The sequence below is a fragment of the Vulpes lagopus genome, chromosome 7, assembly GCF_018345385.1.
Source record: "Vulpes lagopus strain Blue_001 chromosome 7, ASM1834538v1, whole genome shotgun sequence".
Lineage (NCBI taxonomy): Eukaryota > Metazoa > Chordata > Mammalia > Carnivora > Canidae > Vulpes > Vulpes lagopus.
In genome coordinates, this window is record NC_054830.1 from 50,194,410 (window position 1) to 50,221,948 (window position 27,539).

At 49.5% G+C, this 27,539-nt stretch overlaps 1 protein-coding gene across 12 annotated transcripts in view; it reads right to left on the reverse strand.

Annotated features, from left to right (window-relative positions):
- Positions 1-27,539, reverse strand: part of ATP2B2 (ATPase plasma membrane Ca2+ transporting 2) — a 378,806-nt gene that overhangs the window by 20,719 nt on the left and 330,548 nt on the right. For all 12 annotated transcript variants that reach the window (XM_041761348.1, XM_041761342.1, XM_041761344.1 and 9 more), the window contains 6 exons: positions 26,792-27,034; positions 13,857-14,098; positions 12,410-12,644; positions 4,786-4,965; positions 4,513-4,600; positions 408-514 (listed from right to left, as the gene is read on the reverse strand). In XM_041761348.1, the coding sequence (XP_041617282.1) occupies positions 408-514; positions 4,513-4,600; positions 4,786-4,965; positions 12,410-12,644; positions 13,857-14,098; positions 26,792-27,034 (1,095 nt within the window). The remainder of the gene's footprint in view (positions 1-407; positions 515-4,512; positions 4,601-4,785; positions 4,966-12,409; positions 12,645-13,856; positions 14,099-26,791; positions 27,035-27,539) is intronic.

The window sequence follows — 27,539 nt, forward strand, 5'->3', positions numbered from 1 at the left end:
AACACTGTCCTCATCCCCTACACATTCTCAGTCCTATACAAACCCCCACATGCATACTCCCAACTGCCCAGCACGGCCAGACCACATGGTGTGTGTGTGCATGTTCCCCACCCCCTAGACCCAGGCCCCTGAGGCCAGCTCTCTGCCTTTGGGAAGTTGTTACCTGGCCTACCCTCCCCTTAGCTCCCCCCACCCCCATCATTGCAGGAAGCCCCCTTCCACCCTTCCAGGGGGACCCCAGGGGCCAGGCTGAGGCTTGAGAGCCCTGGGCCCATGAGGTGGATGGTGGGTGAGCTGAGTGTGCACCGGGTGTCCTGCACAGACAGCTTGAGGCTGTGTTGTCCATACCCCCTGCTCATGAGCTCCTGCCAGGCCCCACCCTGGGGCCCAATGCGAGCTGCCCCTACCATGGCAAAGCCCACGTCAGCCTTCTTGAGCGCAGGCCCATCGTTGGTGCCATCCCCCGTCACGGCCACCACCTGCCGCTGCTCGGTGTGTGTGCTATCGATGATGCCTGTGGGGTGGGGCGAGAGTGCGCTCAGGGCTCCAGGACACTCCATGGGCCAGAGGCAGCCCCGGCCAGCCCTGACCGTTGGGAGGACCCCGGGCCGGGCACAGCCTCCTTTTTGGCCCCTGCCCTGCCACCCCCTCCTGTTGTGGCTCTTCCCAGCTCCAGGCTTGCCTGTGGCTGCCAGCACCTGCAGGGGATGTTGGGCACCTCAGTCCTCTGCGGCCTGGGCCCTGACTGCCTCTCCAGCACACTCTGCACTCTCTGCAGCCCTTGGCCACACTGTAGGCCACCCCGGCTGGAAACACCTGCCCCTCTGCCTGAGTTCTAGGAGCGCCTCTGTTCTCCTACAATCTGCTCCTCCCTCAGCTCCTTCTCCCAGGACACCCATAGTCCCTCCTGAGGAGGCCTGGGCTGTGCCATTTGCCAATGACCCCTGACCCATCATTCTGGTCCGGACCTCTCTCCAGACATCTACCCTCAACAAAATATTCAGGGGCACCTGGCTGGCTCAGTTGGTTAAATGTCTGTTTGTGTTTCAGGTCATGATCCCAGGGTCCTTGGGCTCCCTGCTCAGTGGGGAGTCCCTCTCCCTCTGCTCCTCCCTGCCCACCCCACCCTACTCTCTCTGTCTTGTTCTCTCTCTCTCGAATAAATAAAATCTTTAAAAAAGAATAAATAAATAAAAATAAAATATTCAACAAGTTGAATAAACAGCATGTGGCCTTGTCACTGAGCTGGGGCCAGCGGAAAATGGTGGGTGAAAGATGTCATCATTGGTCACATATGGAACTTGAGAGGATATGTCCATGGACAGGACAGAAATTTGAATGTCACTCTTGGCATGTCCCTCTCTCATTTCACATCTCACATCTATCACCAAGGCCTGGAGTTTCTGCTCCAAGATCCCACTGGAAGTGAAACATTCCACTTCTCTCTGTTCCCCTCCCCTCTGCCATCAGCATCGTCTCTGCCACCCACTAACCCCAGGCTGCCCATCCAACCTGCACAGCAGCACCAGGATTTCTCTCTAACCCCTGGGCTGACCTGTTGCCTCCCTCTAAACCAATAGTCATTCTGTCATGGCCCATGCTAGCCTCAGGGTGACATCCATGTTTTTAGCTCCATGCAGAAAGTTTGATGTCCCTGGTGATCACACTCACCCGTTCTCTGATCTTCTCTTCTCTTGTCCCTGGCCACCCCCAATCTGTGCTCCAGTCATAGGAATGGCTCTCCATCTACAAAGCCGGCCCCCTTGCCCTTGTCTGCTTGGGCTTTTCCGTCGGCTGGCTGGGCCTGTCTTGTGCCTGTAGTCTCAGCTTGGATGCCACTTCCCCTGGGGAAGCCTTTGTGACTCCCTGAGTACCCTCACCTGCCCTAGTCAGATTGCTGTAGCTCCCATAAGTCTCTCCCTGCCCTGTGCCTGGTAAGAAGCAGCAGCAGCCCAAGGGATGAGGGAACAGATTCCCTGAGAAGTCTTTGTAGGTCCTTGCAGCCACTCCCCCAGCCCTTGGCAGTGGTCCAGCTTCCACCCTCTTCAAGGCCTAGCGCCAAGGCCACGTGGTCTGGGACTCATCCTAGGCTGTCGCCCACCCCCACCACTCCAGCTGGTGGCAGTCCCCGAGTCCCCAGCCAAGATTCAGCCTCCAGGTTCTGTCCACTGGGCATGTGAGGCCTTCCCTCAGCATGCCTATCTGCTCCTCCAAAGCAGGGAGGGGCCACATTTTCCTCTGTGGCCCCGCAGACTGGTACCAGCTTTGACACAGCCCTCCTGCTATTCCCAATAGAAGGGGAGCTGGGAGGACACCTTCTCCCAGACCACTCTCCTCCACTTCCAGAGCCGGCATGGCTTTGCCACTCTACTGACATGGCCTGCCTGTGTGCGGTCACCCAGGGCCTTCCTGTGGCCATCGCCTATGGTCACATTCCTGTCCTATCTCTCTGGACCTCTCAGTGCCATTCCTGCCGTGGACCACACCTTCCTCCTCAGCAAGCTCCCTTCTTTGTCTTCTTGGACACCGCTGATCCTGGTGTCCTCCCACTCCTCTGGCTGCCTCTTCTCCATCTCTCAGCCTCTGCCCATCACTCATGTGGGAGGTTCAGGGGTTTGGCAGGCTCCTCTGCTCTCCCATTTAGCACAGCCCACCTGCGTCTTTATCTCTCTGCTGAGCCCTGACTCCACAGATGGCAAGCTGTCTTCTGGACATCTCCACTTGGATGTCACACGGCCTCCAGCTCAGCTGGCCCTAAACTGAACTCATCACTCTCAGATCTGTCCCTTGTGACTCCTGACACCCAGCTGCCCATTCAAAAACCAGGGGCCATCCTGACATGCTGCAAGCTCTTGAACCTGTACAGACTGAGGGAATCTGGGACCCCCTCACCCCATCTCATCCCTCAACTATATCTGAACGACTGCTGGGCCCAGGTCCTTCTACCACCCAAATAGGTCTCTGACCTATTGACTTCCAGCTCCACCTGTACTATCATCACCCTACCCTGGTCTGGGAAGTAGCTCTTACAGCTGGACAATCCTGGTGGTTCTCCCCACAAGCGGGCGGTGAACTTTATAAAATAACACTTTTCCCCTCAAGGCCTTCCCAGTGGCTCCCAATGCTGGGCTAACAGCACAGGTCATTGGGCTGGCATTCAAGGCCCTACATGATCTGACACCAGCACCCTCTTCTCTGGTCTTCCTCTCTCGCCTGAGGTCCCTGCCTGGCCAACTAAGCTTCTTTACATTTCCTGAAGGTGTCTGGGAAGCTTTGCCTCTGGTCTTTCACAGTGCAGTTCTCTGACCCACCTGAAAACAAAAGCCCTTTCTCCTCGACCCTTGACCTACCTTCGATGGCCTATGATGTGACATCCATCCCCAGCCTGAGTGAGACGCCAACAGAGGGCCCCATCCTACCCTTCCACTGATAACAGCCTCTAGGTCTGTGGAAGGAAACCTGTTTAATGTCTGCTAGATGGACTCTTTGGACCATGAATTCTAAGATGGAAGGAGCATGTCTGCCAAGAGCAGGGCCTGGCACTTAGCAGATCCTTAATAAATATTTATCAAAAGAATGAGTAAATGAATGAGTGAGTGATTAAGAAAGAAATGGGGATTGGCTGGGGGGCTTCTTGCTCTGGTATCTGTGATTCTGAGGTTCTCAGTCTCTATCCCTAAGCCAGATCTGCCTCCTCTAATGTCCTTGGGCAGCATTTTGGGAGAGGAATCCAAGATGCCCCAGGGATGACCTCAGCCAGAAACCTGCCCTTCTGTGGCCATTTTAAAGATGGAGAAATTGAGTTCCAGTAGAGGAGAGACTTGCCCAAGGCTATAGAACAGGTTAGTGGAAGAGCCAGGACTTGAAGCCAGGGCTGTATGACTCTAAAAGTGCCCAGCACCCGGCCACCTACATGGGCTCAACAAATGGTATGCTCCTTCTCTCTGGAGGAAGACAGGGAAGGAGAAGGATGCTAGCTTTTGGTCTCATCTCTCAGGTTGCTATTCCCAGGAGAGCCCACCCCTGGGGTTCTGGTCACAGATGTTTGTTGGAGTCCTCAGAGATCATGCAGACCAGGAAGACAAGCTCTGGGGCCAGGCTGAGAACATAAATAAGTCAAGTGGGCTGGATGTCAAACAATAAGGAGTGGTGAAGACTGATTCAAAGTGAAAGGAGAGTGTGTATAAAGCCATCCAAATTCAACATAAAAAAAGGCACCACATCAGTCAAATATAACATGTCTGTGGGCCCTATTTGACCCTCAGGTAAAGACTTTTGGACCTAGACAGGCCCAGCCCATTGTTTTCTAGACGAGGTGGAACCCAGAGAGAAGATTCACAACCTCCCCATCCCACTGTGGCCCTTAGAGGCCCTCCCAGGGCTGCAATGGGGTGAAACAAGGGTGTTGCCAGGTGTGGGGAGCTTGTGCAAAAGCCCCTCTGTCCTGGAAAGAAGCTGCAGGTACCAGGAGAGGAGCGGATTCTGGTCTCAGAGCTGCCCCCCAAGTCTTACCTTTGACGAGGGTATGCTTGTCCGTGGGGGAGGAACGAGCCAGCACCCGTAGCTTTGGCCAGATCTTGTCAATTCGCTCCTGTTCAATCTGGAGAGGGATGGGGGAGGGGGTGGGTTGGGAGGGGTATCAGAGAGAGAAACTGAGGTCTGGAGAAGGGAGAGGACTTACCCAAAGTGAGTGGGTTCTTAGTGGCACGCTGGCTGTCTTCTCTACAGTCATGCGGCCCCCATCCTAGCTCATCCCTTGGAAGCTTCCTTGTGCTGGGCACTTACCTCCCCCTTCTCATTGCGGATCCTCCGGTTGAACTCCTTGCCCTCCAGGCATAGAAAGTCTTCCCCAGGATGAATGATGCCACACTTGATGGCGATGGCCCTGGCCGTGTTGATATTGTCACCAGTGACCATGCGAACTGTGATGCCTGCCCTCTGGCACTTGCGGATGGCTTCTGGGACCTTGCAGGAAGGCAGAAGCAATGGGGGTGAGTACCACCTAGGGAAGGCCTTCACTTCCCTTATGGATCCCAGAGTGAGCCCTGTTCACAGGCAGCTCCAGTGTAAGGGGCCTGGATGACCATGAGATACTGAGAGCACATATGGCATGTGGGCTGTCTCTTCCCTTTCTGTGCCTGTGGCAGGCATTGTTAATCGATCACAGAATCCTCTGATTAAACCCTGATATGGTCTCAGAATTCTCAGTGGAGTCCCAGGCAGCTACCACTTCCCACCATATTATCCCTCTCTGAGATAAAACCCTAGGCTATCCTGACCTGGGCAAGGACTTTGAGAAAGACCTCAAGAACACTTCAGGTGAGAATAGAACACTCTACTATGGCATAGGAATGTGTCCCTGCTTTATACACATGCATAATTCCTGCAAAGTCAGTGATAGATAAATATGTTCTTGTATTTTCAGGGTTTTTTTGGGGGGGCGGGCATCGCATTTGGGAACACTGCATTTACAGAATGTGACACTGGCTTAGAATAAATACAAATGATTATACTTCATGTAAAATAGGACATTTCCATGAGAGAGTAAGGACTACCTCCTGCCCTCTCTGACTGTAATGATAGACTGATGTCTGGGCCAACGAGGCCAGGGTAGACCCAGCCAGTCAGAAGTGGGGTAAGCACCATCTCCTTCCCCAGTCCCTGCTCCTAGGCAGAGCTGTGGATTTATTTGCCCTGCAATTAGGATGCAGAAATCAGCCTGGAGCTGCTGCAGCCCTTTACACAAAACATAGATCAACTGAACAAGTGATTCTTACCCATGGGCAGTGACAGATGATAAAATAATATGGTAATACTTGCTGGTTGCTGCAAAACGTCTTTGAGTGGAAGAGGACATGTCAAGGGCAGAAAATCCAGTTGTACTAAAAGACCAAAGCACTTTAGAATCTCACGCTTAGAGAGGCTGAGTCTAACTCTCATTCTTCACACACATCATAGTTCCTGCGAGCTCACTTCCGTCCCCACTCTGCCAAGCCATGGCTGAGAGGGACTGAACTTGCACTCCGCCCCCCAAAGTCAAGGTCAGTGGCCCTTAACCACCGTGACTGGGCTTTTATCCGAGGGGAGAATTTGGACCCAGACACACACACAGGGAGACTGTCAGGTGATGATGAAGGCAGAGATTGGGTGCTGCTGCCAGAAGCCAAGGGGTGCTGAAGATTTCCAGCGAACTCCCATAAACTTGAGGGTGGGAATGGGGGAGGGGTAAAGGTCTGAAGCAGATTCTTCCCCAGGGCTCTCAGAAGAAACCAACCCTGCCAACACCATGACCTTGGACTTCCAGCCTCCAGAACTGTGAGACAGTCCAGTCCTGTTGTTTGAGCCCCATCCCCCCACCGCCCACCCAGCCTGTGTAACTTTGTTATGGCAGCCCCAGAAAACTAATACAAAGGGTTAGAACATTGGTTCAAAACCTGACTGTGGGCAGCTCCTGACCACTGGTCCCCTTCCCACCCTTAGGAATTTTAAACACAAGGCTTGATCTTGCAAATGTTTAGCCTCTGTCCACCCCTACAGCAGCTGCTGTTCCTTCTGCACAGAGTTCCACCATTCCAAGGTGGGGTCACTGCCCAGACCTTACCCAATCTCCCTGCCTCTGGCCTTACCCCTCTTCTATTGTTCCTCCACCTGACCGCCAGCGACCTGCCTGAAGTTCAGCCTGGGTGTCATACTCCTTCAGGGGCTCCCCACTGCTGCTTGTAGAGAAAAACAAGACTCCTGAGCACAGCCATCTTGTGGTAGAGCAAGGAACAAATGTCGTGAAGAGGCAGGTTCCAGGCCAAGGTCAGGAGGTCTCTCTGGCTACTAGAATTGTGTGAGACCAGCTCTGTGGTGACAGGTAGTGATCTCCCCCATCACAAGGGCTAGAGCAGGGTAAGCTGACCAGAGATCTCCTCTGGGTGTGTTTCCAGGGCTTGGGGAAGAGCCTTCTGGTGCCCTCTCAGGGCTTGGGGCCACGTGAGCAAGGCCTCTGCCTTGTGCCGCAGTGCCTGCTTGCATAGGTAAACATGACCTCTTTCTACAGAGCCAGAGGGAGTGGGGATGTGGAATGTCCAACATCCTGCTTACATAATTTATCGATGTCCTCACAACAGCTGTAACCTGGACGGCAGCCCCTTGGTGTCTCCTGATCCAAGAGGAAAGGAAAGAGCCACTACTCTGTTGGCTTTATATGCCTCATCTGGCTCCCCTTCAAAGCAATAATTCAGGTTATGTTTGACTGAAAGACGCTTGAGGTCCTGGAGTTGGAAGGGGCTTCAGGTTATGACTCTGACTCTCTGTTCATTGCCGAGATTCCTGTTAGGCATCCCAACAGATGGCCAGCCAGCCTCTGCTTGCATGCGTCTGATGATGGGGTGCTCACTCCCTCTAAGGCTGACCACTCTATAGTGGAACAAGTCTATCATATCCTTTCACACAATCATTTTTTTTTTTTCAGATGAGAGCAGTTGTTCTGGGCCTGACTTGTACTCTTGCAGGAGGCAGGGTCTTTGGTAAAGATCTCTGTACAAAGAGCTCTGGGAGCACAGAGGAGGGTGCCATTCCTTCAGAAGGAAGTAGATGGAGAGAAGAAATATGCGAAAGCTTCTTGGAGAAGGGGATGTCTGAGCTGCTTTTGTTCAGCCAACACTAACTGAGGCTCTGGTGCCTGGCACGGCGCCCTGGCTGGGGCTACACAGATGACCACTTCATTGTGGCCCGGGCCAGAGAGAACTGTTCCCTGAGACGCACTGGCAGAGAAGGTGCAAAGGGGGCTGCGGAAAGTGTGGCAGGTGTCCTGGAGGGGCTGAGGCTGAGGAGGATGAGGGGCAGGAGCTGGTGCCCATGAACTAGAGAAGGGCCTGCACTCAGAAGGTGCTGGAATCAGGGGCTTGATACCAAGCCTGGGAGCCATGGTAAGTTCTGAACTGGGGATGAGGTGATTAGTACCGTGTTTTAGAAAGACTCATGCTTTCAAGGCTGTCTTGGGGAGTTGAAATCTGCCTGCTTGGAATCCCACCCTCTAGGGCTCCCCAAAACAAGCTGGCTCAGGGAGAAAAAGGAGGCAGCTAATTTTTATGGCGCCCACAGTTTCCTCTGTGTATGGCACCCACAGTTTCCCAGAGGCTTCTCTGCCTCTGGGAGAGGGGGATCAGGAACTGAAAGGCTGGGTTGAGCTTTGCCCTGGGGACCCAACCGAGTGTTGGCTTCCTCATTTGTAAAAGGGGTATGAGTTTTATTTTTTCCTAAAGATTTTACTTATTTATTCATGAGAGACACACACAGAGAGGCAGAGACACAGGCAGAGGGAGAAACAGGCTCCATACAGGGAGCCTGAGGCAGGACTTGATCCCAGGACGCTGGGATCACATCCTGAGCCAAAGGCAGACGCTCAACCACTGAGTCCCCAGGTGCTCCACTCTCCCCCTTTTAATCTGTGTGTCACAAATCTCTCCCTCTCTCCTGTGCAATGCCTTCTACTCATGAAGCGATTCAGGATTCCTCCAACCCAATGGGGTGCTTCCTTAAACCGCATTCAGCATTTCCTTGCCAAAGGGACTGGTTCATTTGTTTGACAAACAGCTACTGAACATCGAACTCTTCTGGGCACCGAGGATCCAGAGATGATTAAGACTTAAGCCACAGAAGCACCGATCTGGCTGAAATACACTTTCCATGTAGACAAAATAACTGTAAAATTAAAAAAAAAAATTCCTTCTTTTGCTAAAATTATCCAAGATTTTTCTCACTGAGGAAAAACAGCCAGAAAATGGGTGCTTCCTGTTTTCATTAAATAAAGGCTTTTAAACATCTGTTGTTTCTGGTGACACCCGTTGTCTGTGACTCCAAGGGCTCCCAACACCCCCGGATAACCGGGCAAATCCCAGACTGCTGCTCTCCTGATGGCTTTATCTGCTGTGGCTTCAATCAGTATCGGAAAATGTACCCGAGGCAGCATGTTACATGTGTCTGGGGGGTGATCAACAAGCCTGTTTTGATCTGTTCTGTCTTCTGTCTTCTCAAGGGAAGAAGGCAACATGATTTGTCCCCTTGACAGATGCGAAAACTGAGGGAGGCAGAGTTTATGTTTCAGTGACAGCTGCAAAAGGAATCTGAAAATGTTCGTAGGACCCTAGAGGTGGCCCAGGCTGAGGTTTCTGGTCCGATCAGCCTCAGGGTTGCCTGGGAGAGCCTGCCCAAAACCACAGGCACAGACACTGGTCTAGTCACCCAAGGAGCTGGTGACGGTGGCTGCCTGTGAGGCGGGAACCAGCATGAGAGGCTGCTTCACTGTCTGTGCTATTGAACCTTTTGAGTTTAGCTCCATGTGTATAAATCACCTAGCCTAAAAGCCAAATAAATCAAAAGCCATCCCCACCCCATTGGGAAATGCTGAGTCAACAGGTCAGAGCTTTTATGCTTTCAAGTTAGCATCACCAGCAACTGTGCTGTGTCCCTTACTTGGGAATGTCCAACTCTAATTGTTCAGATGGGGAAACGGAGACCAAGGGAAGGGATGCACCTGAGGTCTTCTGTGAAGGAGTGGCAGGGGCTGGATTCGAGTCCTTATCCCTTAACTCTGCTGTGTCACCCTAGTAAGTCACTGCTCCCCAAAACAGCTCACAAACATCGAAATCTACATCCTGGAGGAGAGCCTGGGGGAGAGAGGAGGTCACCAACAAGGGTGTACTAACTTGATGGAAGCAAAGAAAAGTATCAGGGTAAGCCCTCCAGCTGGTCGTCTCAGAATGCTGGAGCTTGGCAGGGCATCTAGGCCAACCTCCCATTTTACAGATGAGGAAATGGAGGCACAGAGAGGGGAAGTGGCTTGGTAGTGGCAGAGTGGGGCTTGGATCTAGGCCCCCTTTCTCCAATGTAGATGTCTGCAAGATGGGTGGAACAGCTGTCCCTTCCCAGAGTCTGAGCCTGAAGCCAGCTTCTTTGGATGATCATGCTATCAACAGAATATGCTGGGACCCAGCTTAGCCTCTCCTCACCCTCCTGACTTAGAACCACTTGCCCTTCCATTTCTGCAGCACCCAGGAGAAGGGCCTAGGGCAGGAAGGCAGAAAACCTGTTCTAATCTGGATTTGCTCAGCCACTTAGTGCGAGACTTTGGGAAGGACCATCACTGTCCCGGCTTGGCCTCACTGAGGGTGTGTGGAAGCATTTGGTCCAGGTCAGCAGCAGCTCAAACCTAGAATCATACCCCTTTAGTGGATTGTCAAATCAGTTTAGTGGGTGGTAATTAGCATTACAAAAAAGAAAGAAATAGAAAATACTTCCAAGTGCATCACATTACTTTCTGATATCCTTATTTTGGTTAACTGTGTGTGTTTACTGAGTCATGATATAAAATAGATCTGTTATTAGTACAGGTCATGACAAAAAAAAAAGGGTATGTGTCTGATATTACTTCCCACCCCATCTCAGGGATGCTTCGGAGTTAGGGTGATGGGCTAGGAGCTCTTGGAATGGGAAGGACAGGGAAGCTGCAGGCTGGCCTTGTCTGCTGTGTGGAGACTAGACCGGGAGATAACTGGTCATGGGAAGCCTGAACCCATTAGCGCCTGGTAATGACTGGGCATGTCAGGGAAGGCTGATAAATGGCCTGTCAGTCCAGGGAGAGACGTGGTCTGCAGGAAAACACATATGGCCAAGCACCTGGGACACAGTTTGCCTTTGCTGCTTTGAGGCTCTGGGTGGGAGTGAGGAGGCCTATGGGTGGTAGACGTGTGTGAGATAAGTACCAGGCATGGTATTGGAAGATGGGTGTTCAAGTCCTTTTGTTCTCATTCATTCATTCCACACTTAATTGAGCACCTTCCAGAGGCTGGGCTCTGTGTTAGGGGCTGTTATGTGTCACTAGACCCAGAATTTTGAAACTACTGGGAAGAGACATGAAAGGAGGGGACCCACATTCATGGACCACCTACCTCATGCCAGACTCTGCCTGTTGCTTGTGTGTGTGTGATTTGACACCTCATAGTAGCTGGGGGTGTGTATGTGTGGAGAATACTTTTCCTATCCGCACTCTACAGATGAGGAAACAGAGGCTCAGGGAGGTTATGTAACTGGCCTAAGGCCACATAGCTAGTAATGCTGGGACCCAGGATCCTAGGTCTGTCTGATGCCTGAGCTCACACTCTTGGCATCGCCTTTCCTTGCTGCTAAAACATGAAAATCCATGTCAGTGACATTCGAGTTTCACTTGGTCTTTGGAACACAGACTCTCAGAACATCAGGGCTGGGAATTCGGAAAACACCTTGTCTACCTCCTTTCACTTGAAAGAAGGGAAACATGGAGGCTTCAAGAGGATCAGGGAACAGCAAGAGGCCCCCCGGGGAACAGTGTCAGGGCAAGTGGGGAACAGCGATGTCGCCTCTGGTGGAGGAAGGTGGCCCTGAGAGATACAGTCACCGCCTTCCATAGCCGAGGCCAATTTGGGTCCAGCCCGGGCTGGCCTGGGAATCAACACCCAGCTGCCGTGTTTGTCCTCCAGCGACATGGAGGCCAGCCTCTCTGTGCCTTGTCCTGTGTTCTGAGCTCTGCCCTCTAGGGCCCCCCAGGGTGAGGATTCGCTCTGCCTGCCCACAGCGATGTGCTGGAGATTCGAGGCAGCCCCCTCTTTTGACTGACCACACGGGCCCAACTGTGCAGGGCAGGCTGACAGAGCACAGGGCCCTGCAAGTCCCCAGCACTGAATTTTGGCCCCCCACCAGGTGCAGATGCAGCGAAAGGAGGCTGAAGACCTATGGGGGCCGAGCACACAGTAGGTGCACTTACTACATCATCTTCCTGGATCCTTACAGGGAGGGGTGCTGTCATCCCCTTCTCTTCTGCTTGAGAATCTGACCTTGGGTTGACTTTCTAGCTCTGTGCCCCTGGAAACCTGATAAAGGGAGACTGTCGGCTATGTCGCTGTGCAAGCCTGCCAGGGTTAACTGGGAAACTGGGTCTGAATGGACAGAATGCTAACTTGGGGTTTTCCTGAATACTGGTGGCCTTTGTTTCTGGGTGTCTCCTTTGTGGGGATCCTGGAATCCAGGCCTATGGCTGTGTTATAGGAGATCTTGACTCCTGGGGGGCAGGAGGCTTTTAAGGCAGGGGAGACCCTATGCTTGTCCCTTCGGGGCAAGGAAGGTTTATGGATGGTTGGGTGGATGAACTGCCCCCATGGCAAAGCAGCGCCTACTGGCAGGGTGTGGGGCGCTACCCCATGTCCTGAGCAGATCAATGCCAAGTGTGGCCTACGTTGGTCTTATGAATCTGAATGCTTAGGAGTAGGTAAGGAGAAAACCCTGTGGACACTACAGGGAAACAGGCTCAGAGAGGTGAGGCAACTTATGCTAGCTAGTCAGCAAGCTGGGATCCCAGCCTCTCCAAGCCTGCTGGGAGGCAGCTTACCTCGGGCCGCACAGGGTCCTCGATGCCCACCACGCAGATGCAGGTTAGGTCATTGAGGATGTCATTCTCATTGTCCCAGTCGGGCTCAGGGCTGCTGGGGAAGTCACGGTAGGCCACACAGATGGTGCGGAGCCCATCGCAGGCCATGGGCTCGATCACCTTCTTCACCATCTCATCCCGGTCACGGGGCCGGAAGACCCGGGGCTCCCCTGCCCCGTTGAGGATTTTGCAACACCTGGGAGCCAATGGGAGGGAGATAGGTGAGGTCCAGCCAAGGGCCCAAGGGTCCTCCCTCTGACCAGCTCGAGCTCACCTCCCCCTCCCCAGTGATGCCCAGCTGGCCGTGGTTGGTCATCCAGGGTCCGTCCAGTTCATCTCCCACAATGCTTCAGGGCTGGTCCAGGCCCCTGGGCCCCAGGCAGGAATGAAATCAGGACCAGCCAAAAAGAAATCAGGCAGCCTTCTTGCAATATCTGCCCGAGTCCATTCAGCAAGAGCACATCACATCTACTTTGATCTGTCTTATATTCACAAGAATATAAGAAATATATTATTCATCTATTATTATTCATATATTATTTCAAATATGAAATATATATTTCATCTGAAAAAATAGTTTCACAGCTAAAATGATTTTCAAAGAGCATGAAACCTAGGCTAGTGGTTCTGGACCTTGCTGGCACATTAGAATGGCTTGGGGGAAACCCACGTGTGAGCTCTACCTCAGAGGTTCCAATTGATTTTTAGTATATTCTTTTAGTATAGTATATTTAGTATATTCTTTTAGAGAGGGAGTGGCGCAGGGGCAGAAGGAGAATCTTAAACAGGCTCCATGCCCAGTGCAGAGCCCAACACAGGGCTCAATCTCATGACCCTGAGATCATGACCTGAGCTGAAATCAAGAGTCAGATGCTTAAGGGTCTGAGCCACCCAGGTGCCCTGTATCAGTGGTTTTTTAAAAGCTTCCTGGGGGTGATTCCAATGTGGAGTCAGAGTTGAGAACCACTGGGCTACACCAATCCCCTCAAGGTATGAGTGGGGAAACTGAGGTCCTGAGACTGGGAGTGACTTGCCTAGCTCTCCAGGCTTATCTCTGGCACCTGGAGCCAGAGAGCACTAGCTAACAATGAACATCACTATAGTCAACCAACTCTGCGCTGAGGGAAGTGAAATAAGGGAGCTTTAACAGTGACAAGGTGGCACTTCCTGATGACCCAGTGATGTAGGGAGGAGTAGGGGAAGGGCTCTCTGTAGAAATTTTAAAGAGGAAACTGGAGAAAGCACATGGAGGTCCTGCCGTGTGACATTGGGCAGGGGCCCCTCCCTGCACCCCAGGGTGCCAGACGGCCCTCCAGCCCAGCCTGTGGGACAGCCCGCTTGACGTGGTGGTCCCCACAACGCTGTGGTCTCCCGCTCCCTGCCCCCCACCCACGCCGGCGCCTCTTACTTCTTGAGCACGATCTCAGAGGCGCCCTTGCTGTACATGCGGAAGCTCTCGTCCGGCAGCTTGATGACCGTGCTCATGGACTTGCGCACGGAGTTGAAGGTGTACACCTTGTACAGCTTCTCCTCCGGCATCTGGCTGCGCACGGGCTCATAGTCTTGCTTCAGGTCCAGCACGAAGCCCAGCAGGCCGCACTCCGTCTTGTTGCCCACCTGCCGAGGCAGGGCACCCTCCTTCTCTGGGGGCTGTGGAGAGAGGCCGGGGTTGCCTCTGTGTCCCCCACCTTCTCAGTGAGCCCTGTGTACCCCCCTGTCCCACCACCTGCACCCTCAGCCCTCTTCAGCCTGGACCCAGTCCTGGCTCTGGATGAAAGGAGCAAGGTCAGCTTTTTAAAAATTATAAACTTGTTCAAACATACAAGCAGGATTGAGAATAAGAAAAGAAACACCTGTGTACCCTCCATTCAGCTTTGTAGAACCTGAGCATGATGCCATGTTTGCTTCAGATTTTTCTTTCTTGAGGAGAACATGGCAGATACAGGTGTGCCCCCCCCCCATGTATCCCTCCCTGTCTGCAGAGTCCATCTCTTGCCCCAGAAAGAACCTCTATCTTAAAGGTGGTATTATTACCCCATTTGTTAAAAAAATATTTTTTAAGATTTTATTTATTTGACAGAGAGAGAGAGAGAGAGAGAGCACTTGAGTGTATGAGTGTGAAATGGGGAGGCACAGAGGGAAAGGGAGATAGAGAATCTTAAGCAGGCTCTACGCCCAGTGTGGAGCTGGGTACAGGGCTCTATCCCAGGACCCTGAGATCATGACCTGAGCTGAAACTAAGAGTCAGATTCTTAGCCAACTGAGCCACCCACCCAAGTGCCCCTACCTGGTATGTATTTTAAATTTTTATTTTGAGATAGCTCTAGATTCACATGCAATAAGAAATAGTAAAGAGAGACGGCATACACTCTTCATCCAGTTTCCCCTAGTGCTCACCTGTGTAAGACTACAGTACAACATCGCAGCCAAGATACTGACATTGCTGTAATCAAACCCACCTTCCTCAGAGTTCACCAATTTTACATGCACTTGTGTGTGTGTATGTGTTTAGTTCTATGCAATGGCATCATGTGTGCATTCCTGTGACCATCACCAAGGAGATCCATGACAAGGATCCTATCCCTATGCCATCCCTCTTATTTTATTTTTAAGATTTTATTTATTTATTCATGAGAGACACACAGAGAGAAGCAGAGATATAGGCAGAGGGAGAAGCAGGCTCCCTGTGAGGAGACTGATGTGGGACTCGACCCCGGGACCCTGGGATCATGACCTGAGCCAAAGGCAGATGCTTAATCCCTGAGCCACCCAGGTGCCCCCACCACCCTTTTGCTGTCACCTTCTTTTCCACCCCTTCCCAGGTCCTGACTACCACTAATCTGTTCTCTATCTTTACATTGTCATTTCAAGCCTGTTATATAAATGGAATCATATGGTACGTGAAACCTTTGAAGACTAGCTTCTTTTCACTTGGCATAATCTCCTCAAGGTCCAGGCAAGTCGTTGTGTGTGTCAATAGCTTGTCCTTTTTCCTTGGTGAGTAGTAGTCCATGCTATGGATGGACTGTCCCTTGTGATCTCAATTTAGGTTCAGCCACATGAAACTGCTATTTTTGTAAGTCAAAATGGTAGATTCCAAGTAGTTTAACCTTATGTACGCATGTGTGTATGTGCAGTGCTGCTTTGCATGTTGAAAACCTCATGTAAGGAGACTGTAATATTCTTCTAAGCCTTGTTTATTCAAATGTAAGTACATTTTGAGAATCACCTGTGTTTATGGCACTAGTTCTTTCTTACTGCTCGATTGATTCCATTCTATGACTAAGCTGCTGTTTACTTTTCCTCTTTTCCTTCTTTCCACTCACTGATTTGGTCCTCTGCCAGCTGCTGGGCTGCATGAACGTAACCTCACCCTCACCCTTGGGGTCCCAGTGAAATCAGTGACCACCTCTGCTCTAGCAACTCTCACTTCCTTGGTGGTGGCTTGAACGTGAGCTGTTTCATGCTTCTGTGCTTTTGTCTCTGCTGTTCCTTCTCTCTTTCCCTGCCAGGCAAATTCCTCCTTGCTTTTTTAAGTGCCAGCTCAAATATCTCTGTGTCTTTGAATATTGCTTACTCCCCTCTGAGTAAACAGTTATTGTATTCTTTTCCTCTCTAGGTTCTCAGGATCAGCCCAGCACACAGTAGGCATTTACTAATTGTTGGCTGGATGGTTCCATGCAGACCAGAGTGGTGGGAGAGGCACAGATTAACAGGCAAGAACAAGACACCTCCATATGAGCTAATGGCAGGATTAGCCGGAGGTTGTGGGAGGTTCATATTGGCAGGTGAACTCACGTCCCACCTGTACCCCCGCACATGTGCACATCTCCTTGCATAAAATTACAATGCAGCATCTCGGGTGGAGGTGGCTTTGGGAATGGCAAAAGTCACTGCAGATAAACCCAAACCCTAGAAAGATTTAGAAGAGGAATATCTACCTACAAACATGTCTGTGCTACCAACCCCCAAGAGCCCCCTTCTATTAGTGGCTTTCTGTGGGTCTCAGACCAGCTTTGTCCAGAACTCTGCATCCTCACCCTCAGCTTCCATCATACTGCTCAAAAGGACTTCCCAGACAGGCAGAAGGTGGGGTCAGGAAGATTCTGGCATAGACCAGCCGTGTAGGCAACAGGACAGTGACTGGACATAGCTCTGGCCTGTTCCCATGCCATACAGAACTATGTCTCCAGCACCACCGGCCTTGGAAGGCTCCCCACTCCTGGGCTCTTTGGTGGGATTAGATTTGGGAGCAAAGAAACTTTTGGTACAGCTTCCCATTTCTCATGTTTGCAAAAATAAATTTGAAGCACTTCCCTTTGTCTCTGTAGTATGGTGTTACGTTGTGCTTTAAGAAACTATGTATTTATTTACTTCTATTTTTTAAAAAAACGTTTGTTTATTTACTAGAGTGAGAGTGCAAGTGTACATGCAGGGGGAGGGGCAGAAGGTGAGGGAGAGAGAGAATCCTACACAGACTCCCTACTGAGCACAACCCCAAGATCACGACCTGAGCCGAAATCAAGAGCTGGACACTCAACCTACTGAGCCACCCAGGCGCCCCTATTTACTTACTTTTAATTTTTCCTACATTTTTATAATTAACCTTCCGGTGATTTCCAGAATTTTATTTCTTTTCCACAATAGTTTTTCTCCCCTCTCCATTAATGAAAGAAAATGACAACGTGGAGGACTTAAATAAAAATGCCTAATTACTTACTAGCACAAGAGAGCTGAGCAGTTAAGTCTTCAGAATACCCGGCATTTTATTATCCTCTGTGAAATATTTTACTTTTCTTCTAAAAGGATTTCAAACAATCCATGGTTGCAAATGGCAGAGCTGCCTCCTACGTAATTCAATTTGTTTCCATGAACTTGAGCTCCGAGATTGCCTACGTGCATTACTAAGAAGCAGGGGCCCACCCCTATTCTCTTCTCTTCTGTTTTGTTTTGTTTTGTTTTTGTTTTTTTAAATCTTGACAAACCCAGAGGTTTTGCTATTGCTGTAGACTTTCCAAGAGCCTTTCTATCTCTAGGGCTCTGATTCTGTAAGGGAATTAAGGCATCAGTATTGTTTCAGTTTTAATGGACAGGAAGCAAGCCCAGAAGGGAAGTGACTTGTTCGTGGTTACAGACCTGTGGAGGGGCAGGCCTGGGGCTGTCCCCAGGCCCCTCGGCTCCCAGTGCAGAGCTTCATCCAGCACATTTCCCTGTGAGGTACTGAGCCCTTTGGGAACGTGGGATGCAGCCACCAGGCATAATTTTGAGAGGACAGTTCATGTTCCTGTTTGGGGTGCTGGGGGGTAAATAGAGCGAAGAGCAAGGAATGATGATGACCAGAAGAGCCACAAGTTATAAATAATATCTGCAAAAATAAGATGAAACAAGCGCAGCTAGGGGTGCCTGGGTGGCTCAGTCGGTTAAGCATCCAACTCTTGATCTCAGCTCAGGTCTTGATCTCAGGGTCATGAGTTCATTCCCCAAATTGGGCTCCATGCTGGGTATACAGTCAACTTTAAAAAAAGGGGTAACTAGCCTGTACCACCTCACACTCATTAGGATGGCTACTATAAAAAGCAAAAGAGGGGCGCCTGGGCGGCTCACCTGGTTGAGTGTCTGCTTTTGGCTCAGGTCATGATCCCAGGGTCCTGGGATTGAGACCAGCACTGGGCTCCCTCCCCAGTGGGGAGGCTGCTTCTCCTTCTGCCTCTCCCCCTGCTCATGCTTACTCTTTCTGAGATAAGTAAATAAAATCTTTAAAAAATAATTATAAAAAGCAAAACAGAAAACAAGCATTGGTGAGGGGGTGAAGATATCACTACACTTTGTGCTGTGGGTGGGAAGGTAACATGGTGCAGCTGCTGTGGAGAATAGTGTGGTGGTTCCTCAACAAATTAAACATGGAATTACCATATAATCCAGCATCCCACTTCTGGGTATATCCCCAAAAGAATTGGAAGCAGGAACTTAAAAAGATATTTGTATATCTATGCTCAATTGCAGCATTACTCACAAAAACCAAGAGGTGGGAGCACAATCCAAATGTCCATTGGCGGATGAATGGATAAAGGGACGTGTGGTCTATACATGTGAGGAATATTATCCAGCCTTAAAGTGGAAGGAAATTCTAACATATGTGACAACACGGATAAATCCTGATGACATTATAAGTGAAATAAACCAGTCACAAAAGGACAGACACTGTATAATTCCACCTGTATCATGTACCTAGAAAAGCCAGATTCATAAAAATAGAAAGTAGGTTGATGGGCACCAGGGGCTGGTCATGGGTGGGGGGGATGGGGAGTTAGTGTCTGATGGGACAGAGTTTCAGTTTGGAAAGATGAAAAATTCTGGTATGGATGGTGGGGATGGTGACACAATGTGAATGTACTTAATGCCACTTAAAAACATTTCAAATGATTTATTTGATGTTACAGGTATTTTATTACTAAAGACCCTCTGAAAGTCCCCCCAAACAACCCAACAACTGTAGCATAGTAAACTGCAGCATCTGCAATATGATGATGTTTCTAGGAGTGCATTGGAAAACAACTTTCTGCTGAGTGGTCGTCTCTGGTGGCCTAGCCTGGTCCTCCTCACCCCCCAAAGGCAGGCACTGGCAGGGAGCCACCCTGAAAACCGGATGAACTACCAGCCAGCTTAACAGCAATAGCACTGGCCACCATTTGAATGTTAACTCTGCCCCCTTCTTTCCTGGGCTTGTCACATGCATAGTCTGGTTGTACCCCCACAGTTCCCTGAGAGGCCAGCTATGAGTATTCTTACTTCACAGCTGTGTGCAGGGGAGGCCCAGAGAGATGAGGTCACGCTGCTAGTAAGTGGCCCACCTAGGATTTGGCCCTAGTGTTCTCAGCTCTGAGCCCACAGCACAGGCTCTCCCCATAGTCTTGCCTGACTCCATCAGCACTGGAGATCTTTGGTTAACTAGGGAACTGGTTGACCATTGATTTAGAGTTTAAGGGGGTAGGCGGTGGGATGTGTCTGTCTCACTTATCTTTGTGTCCTACTACGGGGTAACCAATGAATATGGAATGACTAAATGAATAATTCTGTGCTTGTGTGTGTAGGGTGCTGCCAATGGGAGACCAGATGGGGCGGAACTCTGGCCTCCACAATTGTGATCTAAAGGTCTCCCTCCCCAGGAGCTTCTCAGTGCTAGGCCTCCTGAGGAACATGATGTAGCAGAGCCATGAGATCTTCCCCAGTGGCTGAGAAGGCAGGTCAGTGTGACTGCCTAGGACAACAGAGCAGGATAGGTTGAGACCCCCTGGGGAGACATACTCCTGGAAAGCAGACTCCTTAGGGACCTTCCCAGGCTCAGCAGCACATTGTGTGTGCGTGTGTATATGTGTGGTATATGGAGTGGCATGTGTATGGTAAGTGTATGCAGTTGTATGTGTGTGGTGTGTATGCAGGTATATGGGTGTAGTGTATGTGTGTGGTCTGTGCAATTGTATGTGTATGGTGGCTCCCTGCCAGTGCCTGCCTTTCGGGGGTGAGGAGGACCAGGCTAGGCCACCAGAGATGACCACTCAGCAGAAAGTTTTTTCCAATGCACTCCTAGAAACATCATCATACTGCAGATGCTGCAGTTTACCATGTTATGGTTGTTGGGTTGTTTGGGGGGACTTTCAGAGGTCTTTAGTAATAAAATACCTGTAACATCAAATAAATCATTTGAAATGTTTTTATGTGACATTTTTAAGTGTGTGTATATGCCTTTGTGTGTTTAGTGTATGTGTGTGGTATGTGAGTGCCATGTACGTGTGTGGTATGTGCATGCATGTAGATGTATGTGTATGTGTGCATGGTGTATGTGTGGTGTGTGTGATGTGGTATGTGTATGTGTGTGGTGTGTGCAATTGTATGTGTATGGAGTGTGTATATGCAGTTGTGTGTGTGGAGTGTGAGTGCAATGTATGTGTGTAGTGTGTGTATGTGTGTAGATGTGTATATATATGCATGGTCTGTGTGTGGTGTGGTATGTGTATGTGTGTGTGGTGTGTGCAATTGTACGTGTATGGTGTGTGTGTATATGCAGTTGTGTGTGTGTGGTGTGTGAGTATGGTGTATGTGTGTGGTGTGTGTGTACATGCCCAATGCAGGGTGTCAAGGTATGATGTAGGGATTAACAGCTCTGTTAAAAATCCAAATTCCCTATTTGGGATTATTTGCTTTAAGCTCTTCTCCCAGAGATGATGTTTGCAAAAACAAAACAAAACAACCAAAACAGTTGTTGAATTCAACACATAGGCCCTTGCCATTTCACATATCAGAACTACAGCCCACCCCACGTCCCCATCTTAGCATCCTGCAAAGTCACCTCCAGAGTATTCCGCACCTTTTGGCATGGCACCCCTGGCTTGGCCAGAACCCACTCTCAGAGTGTGGCTTGACTTGGGGACTTTAAGGCTCATTGGAATATTGGAATATTCAATGGAGCCCTGGGTTTGGAGCCAGGAGATCTGAGTTCAAAGGTTGGCTCTCTGCTTCCTGGAGTCCCTCAAGTTCTAAGACTTATGGGAAATACATTTAAGCAGCTCCTTCCTGCCTTTGAGGGTTACTGGGGCTCTCTGGGGTAAGGCAGCATCACAGCCACCTCAGCTTAGGAATGGGGTACACTGAGGACCTGGGGTTTCTAATTAGGTGAAGTGTGGCTTATTTATTTAGGAAGACCAGCCTGCCAGGAAAACCTTTTTTGCTCTTCCCTCCTGAACCACTTCAGAGGCGCTAGGGAGATTTGTTTTTCTCTTGACAGTTTATACATTCAGAAATATACCATAAACTTCCAGCAATTCGGCTCCACAAGTCCCCATCCTCAGCTTAATAATTCAAATGTTAACTGCAGTATCAACCTACTTTCAAAGAGGTCTCATAAAATATAAAATTAAGATATGCTTGGGTGGTTTCAGTAGAACGTACATAGTTGGACAAGGAGAATATTTTCCCAAGAAAGCACAAGGCCTCAAAAGTCTGAGGAAGGAGGTATTTCCATCTTAAAGCTTAATAATTCAAATGTTAACTGCAGTATCAACCTACTTTCAAAGAGGTCTCATAAAATATAAAATTAAGATCTGCTTGGGTGGTTTCAGCACCCAACTATGTACACAGAATGTACATAGTTGGACAAGGAGAATATCTTCCCAAGAAAGCACAAGGCCTCAAAAGTCTGAGGAAGGAGGTATTTCCATCTTAAAGCTCAGATGTGGTTCTGAGGGCGATGGAAAGAAGCTAGTAGAAGTTTTGATGTTCAAAGGGTCGGAGACAACAAAGGAAATCTGAGGGTGTGCCAGGATTTCTGAGACAGGGGAGCAATTTCTGACTCAGGGATGATTCACACAGCTTCTCCTGGAGGGCAAGTTTAGTTCCCAATGATCAGAAATAAGATGGGAAAGAAGAAAGCCTGCCATCCTCAGAAGTGATGGGGTATAGGGTTGAGGCTGGCCCTCTGGGAGGACCTTTCTGGACCACTTTTCCTGGCATCCCTACCAGCAGCCTTAGCCTCACACCACTCTCCACCCCTGCCTGGGGTAGTTTTTCTGAGTGCCATGAACAGAATCCTTTCAAGGGTTTATTGGATGCCACCTAGCTGCCCCTCTACAACCCCTGGTCTTGACTCTTGTCATTCCAGCCCCAGAGAAATGCTCAGGCCACAGATCATCTGAACGAGTCATGGATCTTCAGGTCTCTGGGCCTTGGCAGTGTTGTGCCCTTGCCTGGAATGACCTTGTGCCCTTGCTTCCATGGTGAACTCCAAAATTTTCTGGGTTCAACTGTGCCACTTGGTGGTCAGGAGCAATCCTGGGCAGGTGATTTGATGTTTCTGCAGCTCAGTGTTTTTAGCTGTAAGATGGACACAGTCATATTTGCCTCACTCCCCTGGCAGGGATGTGGAGGGTCAAACAAGACAATGACCAGCAAAATAAACTACAGAAGATAAAGCTCAGAAATAATAATAGAAGTAATAAGAGTAATAACTAATGCAGTCTGATCACTTGCTACATGTCAGGTACTGTGCCGGGAGCTCCACACATATTTTATCATCTGACCTTCATAGAAGCCCTGAAGCTACCTTCAGGCAAAGGTGCAGCTGCATGAGTTGGGCAGGAAGAGGTGGTGAGCTGTATGGGCTCTGGGTTGGACAGACCTCATCCTGGTTGGACAGGGTTCTCATCCTGGCTCTTATCTACTCTGGAACTCCGAGCACGGTTTTTCACTTCTCCCAGCTTCAGGGTCCAATCTATGAATTAGAGATGTGATGGGGTAGTTGTACAAGGGGTCCGTGGGGTAAGTGACTAAGTGAATGTCGGCAATTAGGATTAATTATACATGCACTTTACAGATTTGCAGATTGGAAAACAGAAGCTCAAAGAGGTTAAGTAACTTGCTCAGGTTCACACAGGTGGTAAGTGCTGGAGATGAGGTTCGAACCTTGGTTTGTTTGACTTCAGAGCCAAACCTCATTGCTTCTTGAAGTGGGTGTCAGGACATCTGGATTCCAGCTTCAGTAGCCCACAGGGTGACCGAACACGAGTCCCTTCCTATTTCTGGGTCGCAGGTTAAAGTGAGGAGGCTGGACCAGAGGGTCTCTAAAGTGTGTGAATTCATGTAGGTGACATCCGCACAACCTTTCCTTGTAAATACTCGGGTAGGTTTTTGTTTGTTTGTTTTTGATTTTTAAAGAATGAAAAGTGCTAGCTAATTGGGAGGTCTCAGTCAGTGTAAACTAGAAATCTGGGGTAGCTGCAGAAGAGATCAGCTCAGTATGCTGGAGGAACGGACTGAGCACTGGTATTGGCCATGGGACCAGAGATGGGGCCGACACCTGCCTCTTGCTGCCACAAGAACAGGAAGGTAGAACATAGAGATAGTCCTTTCCTGAGCATCTTATTAATTCATATTCACCTATCTACTGCCCACATATTTAACCACTCATCCACACATCCATTCAACCATCTACCCATCCATCACCTACCCACCCATCCATCCGTCTTCCTACCTACCTTTATCTCATTGATTATCTATTTATACATTTATTCACCAAATCAATTCACTTACTTCACCCACCCAACCAGTACTTCCCAAGAGCTATGCCTGGGGGAACAGAGATGACTCAAATGTGTTTCTCACTCTCAAAAAGCCCACGTTGTCTATGTCAGACAATAAGAAGACATGGAAGAGTCAGTGCCCTCATGGAGAGGAAATAGCCCCGTTCAAGGTCTGATTTCCCAGGTCAGGCTCAGTTCTCGAACAAAGCTGACAGGTAGTGTGGTGTGGGGAGGACACTGCATGCCTTTACCTGTCTTGTGTGGCTTAGAAAGTCCTATAGTCTAGATTTCCTAGCCTGGTTTGGAGGTTGGCTAGACCTACTCTGGACCAAGCAGCCCCTGACTCTTCTTAGGAGTCCTCTGGGCCTGGAAAGTCCCTCAGAGACCTTTTGCCCTATATAGCTGGCAGGCCTTGGCTGTGAACCTGACTCTCTGGACCCCAGGCCTTCCCAAGGCCACCTTATGGTAACGATGTTGTAGGACTAGTTTCAGTGACTGAGAACCTGGTCTGGACACCCTACTCAACAGCTGGCTTTGGAGTATCTACGAGTTGGCTTTGCCACTAGTTGGCTGTGTGAATTTGGGTAAGACCCTTTGCTTCTGCTATTGACTGTTAGCCTCTGCATTGCTACAGATGGAATCCCTTTTCAAAAGATGATTATATTGCTGAATAATGCCAACACTAACCATACTTGGTGCTGAATATGAGCCAGGCATTGTGTGAAGCACTTTGCACTTACTAACTCATTTCACCCTCACAATAATCCTATCCTATCATTTTCACCAGGAAGCTGAGGCACAGAGAGGTTAAGTAACTTGTTCGCACTCATATAGCTATAGAGGGATTTGAATTCAGGTTGTCCGGCTCCAGAGTATGAGCTTTAACAACTATCCCATCATACTGGGGGACTCTGTTGTTCTTTCTATGCTGATGACCATCACCCCCCAGCAAGGAGAACCATGTGGCCAAGGAGCTTGCAGGAGAGGCCCAGAAAGAAGAGGCACAGGAGTCCTAGGATCACGGGACCCTGGTGCCTGAGAGGTAAGTGACTTAGCCTGATTACAAACCAAGGATCCCAATTCCTGGCCCTGACCCCTCTCCAGTCTCAGCAGATATACCTCCCCAGGTAGACTAGCTGACCCCTGTCCCTTAAGCCACGTGGACACAACCAACATCCAGAAATGAGATTTTAGCTTTGAGGCTGGTGCTATGCAACACTGCCTAATTGAGATGTTTCCTCAGCTCTCCTGGCAGATCCCAGAACTGCTTTTTACTGTGATTATATAATCTACATCTCAATCCAAACCCACCTCACAGGGCTCTGCCCCCGAGGCTGCCCCATTGCCCGAAGCCAGCTCTGGGAGTTGCCCTGTTCCCCTCTTTGCCACATCTGCAGGACAAGATCATTAACAGAATCTCAGTTATTTTAGGAAGGCCTGGGGAACAGAATCAAACATTGCTGATCTCCCTTGATTCCCAAATTGGGACAGGCGTAGGGGTGGGGTGGGAAGAAGACAAAACATCGTCATTTCTGACGAACCCCAGGGTTCTGTATTACCCGTGTGCATGCGTCTTCCTGACCTACTTTCCCCTTTCCTCCGTGTGCCTCCCTCAGCCTGCAGCTCCGGGGTGATTTGGGCAGCTGCTCAGCCCTGGACCGTACAGTTCTTGCAACCCCAGTGTCTGGAGGCAGAAGCTGCCTCCTCCCCCTTCTCCCACCAGCCCTCAGCCCCTCACTGATGAGTCATGCTCTCCTTCCCATTTGGATAAAGCTGCCAGCAGTTCCCACAACCTAACCTGACAGTGATGCTTCAAGCTGCCTTGGGGGCAGAAGGGAGAGGTCAGGGCTAGGGCACATTTGGGAGGTAAGCAAAAAAGCCCAGCTGCTCACCCAGCTGCTCCCACTACAGAAATGCCCTACATCTGGATGCCAACTGACCTCTGGATGAGCAATGCTGTGTTTCTCTTCATCTAAGTGCTGGTTAATTACAAAAAGGCTGTCTGTGCTTCTAAACCAAACAGGGATTACAGCATGAGTCTACTGCAGCTTAGCTGAGACAGGAATATGAGAATTTTTCTTATTGAAACTTGTGATACTCCTACTATTACTAACAATAACAACATCATTGGTGGTAGGTCATTTGTGAAAATGGCCACAATTAGTTCTCTCTCTAAATCAATGCCTTTTGCAATGTGATCTTGTACCTCCTCTCATCAAGAGACGGAGTCTATTTCCCCATTCCCAAATCTGCATAGGCCTCTTGGCTTGCAGTGACCAATGCAGCCTAAATGCATTTGGCTAAATGCAGCAGCAAAATGACAATGTGAGCAAGCCCAGACTAGCCTGCTGGAAGAGGTGGGACCATGGAAAGCCAAGATGAACCATCCCAGCTGAGGACATCCCAGACCAGCCTATGTTGTTGCTGAGGTCAGCAGAGCTGTCCCCTTGAGCCACCACAGGTGCAGATGCATTAGGGAATCCCACTGAGAACCGAAGAACCACCCAGCTGAGCCCAGCCTGAAGGGCCGACTCACAGAATTGTGAGCTAAATAAACAGTTTGGTTTTGAGCTGCCAAGTTTTGGAGTACAGTACTTGCTGCTTACTCTCAGGGAATACAATTCAACACCCCCAAGGGGTTGTCCAAAGCTGTGGGTAGTACCAAACCCTATGTATACTATGTTTTTTCCTAGATATGCATATCCATGATAACATTTAATTCATAAATTAGGCATAGTAAGAGATTAACAACTGATTAATAACTGATAATAAAACAGAATGATTATTACAATACACTGTAATAAAAGTTATGTGAATGTTGTCCCTCTCTTGTGCTTATGTGAGATGATAAAATGCCTATGTAATGAGATGCAGGGAGGGGAATGATACAGTGTGTGCCATAGCACTAGACTACTCTCCACCTTCTGACGTTGTTTCAGAAGGAGGGTCATCTGCTACGGGACTGAGGTTGACTACAGGTGATTGCAAGTGCAGACAAGAGGGACTACTGTAATTATGTAGCAAAAGGCTACTAATAAAAAGTGGATTTTTGGTAAGGGGATTAATGACAGGATCTAAATGAACAGAATTAACATTTTTTCCCCATATAAACATCATTGCTAAATCAAAGAGAAACAAGTTGCTTACTATACAACCACCCCAAAATACATCAGCAGGATTCAAACATATGAATCATGTCACTCAATCTGCCCGGTTACCTGTGTGTCACCCCATGGATGTTGTTCCCTCTGGCAGAGGCTGCACCACTCACCAGAATCTTGGTGGTGTAGGCGCTGTTGATGGCAATGGCGTTGACGAGCAGCTCCATGGTCTTAGCATTGATGGAGCTGGGGTCAGGGATCTCCTTGTAGTGGACATCGCCAACATAGGCCTGCACGACTGTCATGCGGTTGGTGGTCAGTGTGCCTGTCTTGTCTGAGCAGATGGCGGTGGCATTGCCCATGGTCTCACAGGCGTCCAGGTGGCGTACCAGGTTGTTGTCTTTCATCATTTTCTGGGGAAAGGGGTAGGTGAGAGGGTGACAGTGAGGAGAGGGTGCTGGGAGGCCAGGGATCCAGGGGTTAGGGTGGGGCACTGGGGAAGCATGCAGTAAGTGGGGCAGAGCTGCTGCAGTCTGCTCCTGGGCTTCCCACATGTGGAAAGGACATGGGTTGCTGTGGCCTCAGACATCGGGGCTCCTTGTGTGTGCAGTCTTTTCCTGTGCTTTCATTATTTGAACTACTTAAAAGATTTGATTAATTGACTTTATTAATTTGGATTACAGAAGTAATCTGTATTCCTTATGGAAAAAATAGGGAGAAGGGTGACAAATTAAGATTGGGTCCTTAACAGTGACCTCAAATATTTTTCTCTTACACCCTAACAGAAATCACCATTCTTTATCTGGTTATGGGTTTTTCTAAAATGTACCATCTTTTGCTGGTGCCTGGCTTTTCTTTCTTTCTTTCTTTCTTTCTTTCTTTCTTTCTTTCTTTCTTTCTTTCTTTCTTTCTTTCTTT